This window comes from Enhydra lutris, unplaced genomic scaffold (genome assembly GCF_002288905.1).
Source record: "Enhydra lutris kenyoni isolate GAN:26980312 unplaced genomic scaffold, ASM228890v2 scaffoldscaffold50, whole genome shotgun sequence".
Taxonomy (NCBI): domain Eukaryota; kingdom Metazoa; phylum Chordata; class Mammalia; order Carnivora; family Mustelidae; genus Enhydra; species Enhydra lutris.
Genome location: NW_019154134.1, coordinates 16,786,925 through 16,798,176, shown reverse-complemented (window position 1 = coordinate 16,798,176; position 11,252 = coordinate 16,786,925). Strand labels below are relative to the sequence as shown.

The 11,252-nt window shown below is 47.2% G+C and overlaps 1 protein-coding gene across 4 annotated transcripts in view; it reads right to left on the bottom strand.

The window, feature by feature from the left end:
* Positions 1–424: 424 nt before the first annotated feature.
* Positions 425–11,252, bottom strand: part of LOC111156870 (microtubule associated serine/threonine kinase family member 4) — a 555,459-nt gene continuing 544,631 nt past the window's right edge. For all 4 annotated transcript variants that reach the window (XM_022517982.1, XM_022517984.1, XM_022517985.1 and 1 more), the window contains 3 exons: positions 9,597–9,733; positions 7,321–7,502; positions 425–6,956 (listed from right to left, as the gene is read on the bottom strand). In XM_022517982.1, coding sequence (XP_022373690.1) covers positions 3,136–6,956; positions 7,321–7,502; positions 9,597–9,733 — 4,140 coding nt within the window. In that variant the 3' untranslated portion in view covers positions 425–3,135. The remainder of the gene's footprint in view (positions 6,957–7,320; positions 7,503–9,596; positions 9,734–11,252) is intronic.

Genomic DNA, 11,252 nt, shown 5'->3' with positions numbered 1-11,252 from the left:
CACTATGCATGCACACACACACACCTACATATACAATAAATGTTAGGCTGCTTCTTTCATTTCTGGTGGTTTCCAATGGCTTTGATTACGAGGAGGGAGAAAGGAAGAGAGGAAATGAACGAAGACAGGGCAAAATGCAATTGATGGAGGAAGGTTTCTGGAGAACTGAAGGAGCTGGTGTCCCTGAGAAGGAGACAGTATGGAGACAGTGACTGTGGTGTGGAAGCTGTCAAGTTCTGCAGGCAAGGAATAAGGTTGGTAGAAAACATAGTAAGGCGTTATAGGAAGACTTAATCTTTAAGAAGAAAGTATTGGCTCAGGTCATGATCTCAGGGTCCTGGGATCAAGTCCTGCATTAGGCTCCCTGCTCAGTGGGGAGTCTGCATCTCCCCCTCCCTCTGCCTCTCCGCCTGTTTGTTCTTGCTCTCTCCCCCTCCTCAAGTAAATAAAATTTAAAAAAATTAGTAAACCATTCCCCTCCATAAAAGCCATCTGTAAAGCTGCATACTTCCATAATATACAGTTATATTCAGTAACATTTTAGAGATGTATGTATACACATAAGGAAAGAACATATTAGTCATTATCTTTTCATGCTAAATTTTTATTTCAATGTTATGCAACTGCATAAGTATAAATATTTGTTCAATATACAACAATTAGGACATCCATAGGGAACTTCTTAGAGAAAATAAGACTGCAAACACTTTATTGCACAGATCCTAACAGACTTTGAAGCTGGTCAACCCACAGCTGGGAGTTCTACCGAGGAGCACATCTTACAATCACAGGAGACTGACCGGAGAGAACACAGGAGAATTCCTACCAGCTGATTGGAGAGGTTTACAACAACAAACAGGTATTACATGAATGCAACCTGAAGTACTCTTTACTCATCCAAAATGCAAAAACGTATTTGGCAAAAATGATAATACACTATACAAAATATACATAAAAATATCATTTGTAAACGAGCAGCTAGTTGTGCTTTAAAGGAAACTGGACAGTTAAAAAGCAAAGGCTGTAAACCACGAAATACCTCCCCGATAGATTTGTCGAGGTGTCTGGATACAGAAGACTGGGTTATGACAACCACCAAACACAGATATGAATTATAAATGTTGAGACCACTTTGGAAACCCATTTGAGTTCTTTTACAATACTTATTTCTTCTACAATTTCACAACAGAGCGATGGGGAAGAGCTGAAACTACATGGGGAAAAAAAATCAGGGGCAAGGAGGAGACTTTTTAATTTTTATTTATTTTTTTCCATTCCCATCTCATTGTACAATGAAGGACAACCAAGCAGTCAGTTAAGTTATGCCTTTGTTTTTGGAGCAGGGTTTACAGCCTCGCTAAATAATTTACAATCCAGAGGCTGTGCTTAGAGGAACAATTTTATAGCTTGAAGATACTAAGACATCCGAGGGGGTTTGGGTGCTGAATTAGTATTTATCGGTAATATTTTTTTCTCTTGAAAAACAAAACAAAAAAAATCCTGCTATGGATCCCAAACATCTTATAAAGACTTATCTGTGTGTATTTTCTCTTAGTGCCTTTAGTATTTATGTCAGCAAGTGTCGTCTTACAATACAAAACAAGCCACCAGGACAACTGCAACGAAAACAAACAAAAAACCCCCTCAGCACTAAAATGATTTGACAAATTCTACATATTCCATGGTATACAAAATTTAAATAAGGCTTAGCAAAAGTAAAAAGGACACATTCAAGCACCAAATAGCTCCACCGAGTCTTTTTTTTTTATTAAAAAAAATGCTGCTTTTTATTAATACAGTATTTTATTTATTTTTTTTTTGCATACAAATAAAGAGATCGTGTTATGTAATGTATGGAGCTACTCGATGCATCAGAAATGAATGTGAAACCCAGGAACTTGCTAAAAACAGCAAGCTTCATCTACAACATAAGGCCCCAGCTATGTATTAAAATGTATCTGATGTCCTGATTATTCATTAATATATATGCTATGATGCCAAAATCCACCCCCTTTTTCCCCTCAAAAAAGCAAAATTTAAAACCTCTTCCAATGCCTGATCCTTCTTACTCGATTTAAGCACTGTCAGATTCATGTGCGGCCAGTAATTTTCCTTTTTGTTCAAGAGCAGGGCTGGTGCAAAAGTCCTACGAAATGTGTGCTTCTTGGACTAGTGACTCATAGCATAAAGGCCTGAGTTTAAGAGTGTGGAAAGAAAAAGAAGGGAAAGTAAGAGCAATAAAGTTGACGTGTGTTTATAGCCCGCACTCCAGTGAGGGTGAAGACCCCACACACACACTCACAGACAAGGACAACTGGCCTTTCAGATAGTTGGACCCAGGATCAGAACGTCCACTGGGATGGCTGTGCAGTGACAATGGTTAGCTCCCTTGGTTCTGGCCATTCCTAACGGAGGAAAGCTTCCAAATGCGGTGATTAGAGTAGTTCTTGCTTTCGGATCTGGAAACACAGGTATCTAGATACAGTACTACCAAAATCTCTCCTGAAAAGTACACACAAAAACTCACGATCTACTGTATCTAGGACTTTCTTCCACCTTTAACTCTACTTAGAATGCTTTAACTTAGAAAAATGTAGCCTTGAAATATTCTCTTAAACCACAGACCAAAACATGTGGGTGGGTGCGTATGTACACGAATAGGAGCGTAGCTCTACTTTTCAATACACCCAGTTTTAACCGTTTTGCTTCATTACTACGTTATGATAAGTGGTAAAGTAAAAATCTTAACTGGGAAAAAAAAACAAACAAAACAAAGCTGTGGTAAACAACGCAATCACAGCAGCAAGGTACCGACTCTCAGTCCCAAACCAAACACATCGCTAGGTATTTACAGAGAAAATCTTTTTCCTCAGCAACCCTCAACTGTAAAGGTTATTCCGTTGTTGTTTGTACAAACACTATCTGGTAACAGTTTTACCGGTAACGATCGGGAAGGCAATTGGAAGAAGGTCCCCTCTTTCTTTCCGACTTTCTCTCCCTCTCCCCGTCCATCCGCAGTGAGGCTCCAGGCTCTGCCCGGCGGGCGTTGCCACACAGTGCTGGTTTCGAAAGGTAGTCAAGACTCAGGTACACATTCAGGTCGGGTCTCCCCAGTCCGGCCTGAGGCCTGCCCCACTATGAGGCCTTTTTGTGAGGGCTGCTACGCACACTCTCTTTCCCCCGCCTCTGCCGGACCACAAAGTCCTTCTCGGAAGAAAGGGCGATGGGCCGGTCAGGGTTTGGAGCTGGGGACGCCTTGGTGACTTCTCTGCCCGGGTTCTGTTTCCGAGTCTGAGGGGGCTGGGTTGGAACAGGCTCTTTCCCTTTGGTTTCTCCTGCGGGGGCAGTTACTGACAGGGCCCTGTCCCGGTGGCCGGCACCTCCCGCCACACTCGGGCCAGGGTGGTGCAATTCCAGAGTGACGGTGGGGCTCCGAAAAGATGGCAAGGAGTCACTCTTGGTCATGTGGGTTCTGCCATCCCCCCCAGGCAGGGCCTTAGCCGCAGCCCCGCCAGCCTTGGTGGAAGACGCGTCACTGCCACTCGTGGTGGCCTCTCGTGCCCCCGGTCTGGCTTCAGGAAAGCTGGAAGAGTAACTCAGAGACTTCTCCGGGAGGGCAGTGGATCGCAAAGAGCTCTGCCCAGTGGCCGAGGGTGACCGCTTCATGCCACTGGGCTTGCCCGCCTCACTCAGTGGTTTCTGGGCACTCAGCCCTTTCCCCTTGGCCTCTGGCAAGCCCTTCCCAACAGCAGCTGCTGGCCTCTCTGTGCCTTTTGGCCTGGCCTCGCCGGGTGCCAGGGGAAGGCTGGCCTCAGGCTTCCCACTCTCTGTGGCGACATAAAGTGCTTCAGTGCATTTCTTGCCCTCAGACTTCCTGTCAGTGGTAGTGGCGGCCGGTGAACTTGGACTCGCGTCTGTCTGTTTGCACAGAGGTGGGCAGTCTTTCACAGTGGATGGTTTGGGGTGCTTTGGAGACAGGTTTTGCTTTTCACTGACAGTGGCGGGTTTCTGGTCTACCAACTCGTCACCTCCTGGGCATCCTTGCCATGGCAGGAGCGTGGGCTTCTCTAGCCCCTCCGGGGGATGCCCACCACTGGCGGGTTTCAGCCTGGTGTCTAGAAGACCCCCTTCGGCCTGCAGTGGGACTGAGGGTCTGCCTCCTCCCTGGCCCATCGCATCGCTAGCTGTGTTCTGGGAGCCTGGGAGGGCAGGGAACACATCCAAGACGCCCTTGATGCAGCCCTTCCCCTCTCGGCTGGGGCCAACAGGGGGCTGAGAACCAGGTTCTCTGCCCACTGCAGGCCCACCGCTTGGCTTCTGGGAGGAGAGGGCCCTGTCTGGGTGCTTCGACTTTGGAGGGCTCGGGTCAGGGCCAGGCCTGGGCTTGTGGCTGCTGCTTTCACTGTGCGCTGTGGTCGGCTTGGGAAGGCCCTGGAGGCCCAGGCCGGGTTCTGCAGCACAGGGCTTGCCCCCGGGCTCTCCGCCTGAGCCGTGGCTCAGAGAGCTGCTGTGTGGCCGAGCCGCCAGGCCGTGCAGTTCTTTGGTGACTGGGACTGGCTGAGAGCTACCGCTGACATGTTTCTGCGGAGGCTGTTCCTTCCCTTCCAGCTCCTTGGGACTGTCTCTCGGCAAGACGGGGAAACCAGAGAGGAGGTCTCCTTTCCCATTCTCAGGGCTGGGTGGCGGCTGGGACCGCCAGGCAGGAGGGGCTTCTGGCTGGGGCTCCGTGCCTCCTTTTCCTCTGCCCAGCTCCCTCACCTCCACTCGGCCATCTCTGGGGCTTGCTTTGCCGCAAGGCCCCCATGCTTTGTCTGTGGGGTGGGGCTGTGTGTAGCAGTCAGGGCGGGGCCTTCCCCCAGAGGGGAGGTTTCTGGAATCCTCACGGGTTTTAGCAGCTTCTGGAGGACACAGCTCGGTGGAGGGGTCTCTTTGGGAGTCAACCCTCACAGCAGACCGCTCGCTTCTGGCTGCGGAAGGGCCCCTTTCAGAAGATTCCTTCATGCTCAGCTTCTCTCTCGAGGGGGTATTTTCAGGGGGCAGCAGGCTGCGGGACCTGGATGGGTCGGTGCTGTGGGGGTTCTGCCCCAGGAAGGGGAGGAGTTTAATGTCAGGGCTGTGGTCTTGGTGTTTGCTGGGGCCCCCCTCCTTCTGCTGGGGATTGCTTTCCATGACCGTCACTGGGCTCCTGGCAGCATGGGAAGCTTTCCTGTCCCGCTTTAGGTCTGGCTCAGGCAAGGAAGCTGCTGGTGAATTCTGGAGAGCCCGGCTAGAGGATGGGAACCGGGACTCCAGCAGGTAGGACTTACTCATCCTGAAGCTGGCAGGGGAAGGCTCCCTCTGACCCACTGTGTCACCCTTCATGCCCCCGCCGCTGGGGAGAGCTGGTGGCACAGAGGGCCCCACATCGCTGGCTGGGCTGGGGCTCTGTGCAGGCTCCGGGGATGGCAGCTCTGTCTTGGAGGCCTGAGGTCCAGACAGGAGCGCAATATCCAAAGTGCCCTCAATTGGCTTCAGGCAGGACACGGACCTACCTTCCATCTTATACTCAGAGGGGCTTTTGCGGACAGGTGACTCAGGAGCGACCAAGCCCGGCTTTTCCCCTCCACCATCCACCCGGCTGGCGAGGGCCTTGAGAGGGACAAAAGAAACAGCACTGATCTGAGCCGGGTGGGCACTGCTGATGAACGCTCGGCTCTCAGCGGCTGGCAGGGCCTCCTGCTGTCCACCCACAGCCCGGACTGGGTTCCCAGGCAGGCTTTCGTGGGCACTAGAGGTCATCTTGGGCTTGAGCACAGAGCACGGGCTGTCATCTTTGTCTTCAAGTGACACTTTCTTTCGGAGGTAATCGATGTTGGCCAGTTTGCTGTCTAACTTCTCACATCGGAGACAATCCTTGGCCTGGGAGGCCTTCTCCACGTTCTCCCCCTTCATGGAGCTGGACCTGTCTGTGGAGTGACAGAGACTGTCCTGGAGGGTGCTGGCAGCAGAGGTGCGCTTGAAGTCACAGATGCCCTGGCTGTGGTCCCCGGGTGCCAGGACATGGCCCACTGCTGCCCCTTCTGAGGTCACCCCCTCGCTGACCCGAATGCTGGCCTGCTTGTGAAGAGCCCCCTTCAGTAGACTGCCCAGGGACTGGGTCTCCTGCAAGGCCCCTTTGTTTTCAAAATGGTTTGACCTTTCTAAAGCCTTTGGGTATATTTTCTTCTCTCTCTCTTCCAGCCTCAAAGTCGAGAGGTTTTCTAAATCACTACCAAGTCCATGGGATTTCTGGTGGGGTTCCTGTTTCTCCAGGAACCCATCCGGTTTCTTCACTACCACCTTGGCCTTCAGCTTCTCTCGGTCTAGCTCGTCCACAGACTCCTGTCTCCCCAGCTTCCGGGAGACAGGGCGCTTCAGGCAGCCTTGCTCAACGGGCCTGGCGCGGCTGAGTGAGGGCGCGTCACACACGTTCTCCTCCAAGCTCTGCAAGGTCACTTCCCGCTGAGGCTGTTCCCGCTGCACTTCCTCCTGGGTCACCTCTAGGCTGTGCTTGCGGGAACACAGGTGTTTTTTGTCACTACCATAGGAGGGGGAGAGCTTCTCCTCCGACTGCACGCGCTTGAGCAGCGGGGACCTTGGGGGCTCTGCGCTTTTTGGCCTCACGATATGTCTGACGATGGTGGGCGGGGAGTGCATTTTGCTGGGGAAGGCTTGAGCGATCTTGGAATTGCCAAGCGAGTGTCCCAACAGAGGGGATGGTGACCGCTGGGGGGAGGTGGGTTGTGGCGTTGGAGAGGGGGTCCTGGCCAGTGGGGAGAGGGGGATGCTACCAGCTGACTTGCGCCTTCCTGACCGGTAGCGCTGTCCGCTGAGTTTGGGGGCCAGGCCATGAAGGGTACTGGGTCGGATGTGTCCTGACCCTGCTGGGGAATTGGGGGCACTAGAGCTTGGGGAGCTGCTCTGGGAAGAATTAGTACCTGTGGGTAGAAAACAGAAAGCCATGAGCAATGGACTCCTTCCCTTTTCTTTCCATGCTTCCAACCCAAACTCTTTTCGATCAGCTCAGATAAAGGTCAGCAAATTGTCTCAGCATTTAACTCTAATGAATACATGCTTTTCAGATACATCTTCCTCACACCAGGGTACAACCCAGTACTTCCTGCCTTAATGTTCTAAACAACCACATCTCACAACTGCCCTATAAATCCTGTTCACTACCATCTACATCCTCAACCATCTTTCATTAAACTGGAATAAGCCTCCTGTCCCTCAGGAGCTCACAGGGTGATTCTGACCACCTCTCAACTCTCCCTTGCTGTGTGGGCCAGGAGACTAGCTCACCTGATGGGAAGTCGGGGGTGGAGCGATAGCTAGGCGTGGGGGACCGGGGAGACAAGCTGTGTGTGGGGGAACCCGGGAGGCTCTCCCCTGATGACAGGGACCGGTTCAAGCAGGAGAAACTTCGGCTGGTGTGGAGCAAAGGAGAAGGCTGCTTGGCTAGTTTTTTGAAAAGGGATCTTCTCCTGGAGTGAAAACAGGAGACAACAGATTAGATTCTACATTTGGGGCCTCCCCGTCCCCCGCAACACCTGTGTAGTCAGTTCACACCTCAGCAGCAGGGACAGCGGTCCCGGGGCAGATCCTACCCTAAGGTGCAGGTTCCCACTTTCAAGTTAAAAACCTTATGACTTAGAAAGGAAGAGTCTTTGATAGTATACAGTGGAAGCTCTCCCAATTCTCCAATACTTCAGGCAGAGCTGAGAAAAAAGGAAAAATATAAAATACATGCGACATTTACTCATTTCTTTATTTGTCAGGTTTATGAGGAGGGCGTTCTTGACCTGAAAGCTTCTGAGCATGTACCCTCAGATACAATAACACAATTTAATTAAGAGGTAAAACCACGTAAATCTCTGAAAGAAAAACCATTATCTTAGATACAGAATTCTGTAATGGTGATATGCTGGGCAGCGGCTTTATCTAGGAGGGGCTGTTTGTGGTGCTTATACCACAGTGGGCTCTTGAAAATTCCTAATGACAATGTAGGCTGCACATTAACATAGAAAAAGTGAGAAAGGTAAACTGAAGCTTATCGTGTCAGCAGGGCACCAGACGCTATGCTGCAGCAGAAGCAAATGTGTATTTAGTGCTCAAAAAGCGTATCTTAAAGCAAGAAAAAAAAAAGCTTCTGATGGCTTAGAAATGAAAGTGGCTCTAGAAAGTTCCTTTTACCTTTGCCATTATGCAAGCCTCACTCACCCCCACAGTGAGCTTAAGCACAAGTTTAAACACTGCTACCCCTTGGAAAAAGTGTGTTCTGTCTAACTTAAAGCACAATCTAGATACAAAGCACACATTAAAAAAATATAGAAATCACTCATTTATCTAATATCTAATAGACTACACATCTCAGAACTGGTGTGTTTAATTTTAATCAAAGCAATAAATGTAGTTGGGTTAAATAAGGACATCATCTTACACAGTTCATAATGAAGAACAGCAACTGTGCTACTCTGTCCTTGGCGCACTTGGCTGAGAAACCACTTTCTACTCCTTGAGCTGTTTCTTCTATCTGTCTGCACATTGCTACAGAATCTCTTTATACCATGTTTTCGTTTTTCAGTTTTAGAAACTATCTATTGACTTCCCAGCACAGAAGATGAGGATTAAGCTCCTCCCCAAGCACCCTTCCGCCTTCTGACCAAATACACTTCCCTTTTTCTATTCTTCCCTCTACAGCTAAACCAAAACTTTCAGTTAGAGAAAAGGGTGGTCTTTTTTCCTCTCTATTTTTATATTATAAATACTGTCCACAGCTGGGCTAGGCAAAGCATGATTCCATTTCCTTTCCTGTATGCTTTTGTCTTTCCTGGAATTAATAAGCATTCTTTTTTCATTTGCTTATTTTCCCACATTTCTATCACTAAAAATCCTCTTAATACAATCAGACACATTAGATCTAAGTAGGCAAAGGAGGGATATTGCTGGGACATCACGCAGGGAGCCCATCCAGAGAAATGTCCCCACGGCAAGCACATACACGAAGCTTGCCAGTGTGCAGAGAGCACAAAAACACTCCCAGTGCCTCCCAGATTGCAAATGTGTACCCCAGTTAGATCTTCAACCAGTAAAACAAAACCTCTTTATTTTTAGGCTTACTTGGATGCTTTTAAGATATAGTTATTTCCAAATATCTGCCATTTAAAAAATTGTATGTTTTCAGGTAATGTAAAGGCTATTATTAAATGTAGATTTAATGCTAAAAACTGCCTGAAGATCCAACGCCTTAAATCCAACTCACCTGAAATGAATTCTAGAGGCTTAAGAAACAGTAAATGGCTTTTCATGGTACTCACACAGTAAAAAAAAAAAACAAAATAACAACAAAAAAAACCCCAATCTGAATTCTCCTACAATGTAACTCTGTAAATCTTTTCATTGTGAAAAATAATGCTATTATGAATATGAACTTTAATGTACAAATATCTGAACCACAGCACGAAATTTCTCACAGAGCAATGGATCTTTCTCACACAGAAGTGTTTAAATTAGGTAAGGAGTAACTTTCCTCCAACAAGGGTATATACCAAAATCGCAAAAATACTGCTTTAACTAACCTTTCTAGACTTTCTTTTTTCTTAGATTTCTTGCTCCGCCTCACCATCCGGCTCTTATAGCTGTTTCTCCTGGCTGGTCCCGTTTTGATTGATGTGTTTTCAAACGGGGTAGTAGTGACTGACACCTTATTTCCACTCTATAAAAAAAAGTGGGGTGGTATTAAAGGGAAATTCTGGGAGGAAACAAAATTTGGAACTGGGCTAGGAGATTCAAAGACAAATAAAGATACCTAAAGACATACGTACAAAAGCCTTCCATTTCTAAGTAACCTTTTAATAAAGCAGGGACATCCTAATAGAATACAAAGGGTAGACAGCAAAATGACAGGTTGCTTTAAGAGGGCAGGGTCTGGACTCCACAGATGCGAGTTCAAATCTGAATCCTGTGACTGCAGGAGGTTGCTTCTCCTTTCTGGGCCTCAAACACCTGCCCTATTTACCAGCGGAGTCAGACCTATCTCACAGGGGCTCATGTGAGGACTCCACAGGATGGAGTTAAGAAAGGCTTTAGCACCAAGTGTGACACGTGAAAAGTGCTCTATAAATAAGTTACCTTCATCCATAGGTATGGAGTATAAATGTGCCCAGGGGCTATCTGTTCTTGGTTGATTTATTTTACTTTTTTCTCCTTTTTGTGTTTTTCCTTTGACCTAGAAATCATAGACTAGGAAAACTGAAAGAGACTTTTATTTTTAAATATTTTAAAAGATTTCTTTCCTGTCACCCTAAGACTTGTCAGCTTGCAGAACTGGAAAGTTGATGCCAGTGAGTATAAAACAGCCTCTCTTTAACTGGGTCATGCATAGGGGGGTAACTCCTGGTGGATTTCTGGGTATTTTATTCACTGCTGGAACAGGGCTTGCTGGGAAGGCCCTGAGGTTAGAGAGGACAGTGGAGTCAGAAGCTGGGCTGAGGGGTGCCAAGGGCAGATGGTAGGACTAATTCCCTTCACTCCCACATCAATAACTTCTTCTTGAATTTCTTAATAATTGGGGGAGAAACATACCCTTTCAAAGCCACAGATGGCCCTGATTACCTCGAAAAGACAAGAAGTATAAGGAGAAGGCTCTTTTCAAAGGCCTATGCCTGGGAAACATCTAGCAGTTCAGCTCTAAGTGATAGGAGAGTTGAGTATGGTGGGGTCAGGGGACTCAACCAAGGAGGACTGACTGCTTTCATGTTAACATCTACTCCGCCGCTCCAATTTGGGAAATAATACATGATATTATAAGAAGTAATTGTAGAGTATAAGTAAAAATAAAAATCACGGAGAAACCTATCACTCAGCTAACACTGATAATATTTCAGCATATTTCTTGATCTCTTTTCGGGTATGTATAAATTATGCACGTATACGGACATACTTCAGAAATGATTTTAATCTTAGTTAATCTAATATTTAGCTTTATGTTGTTTTTCCATCTCACATTATGTAACTTGGAAAACATTCCCTGCATCATTGAATGTTCATTGAGAACATAATTTTTATTGGCTGTATAAATAATATTCCACGAGATGGGTGAATCAAAACTTATTTCCATACTTTTCTACTTTTCAATTCTTTTAAGAGTTGTCATAAATACCCCTATCTATAAATCACTTGTTTTAATCTCTGTCATTTTCCTTAGATTACATAATTAGAGTCAATGCAGCAAA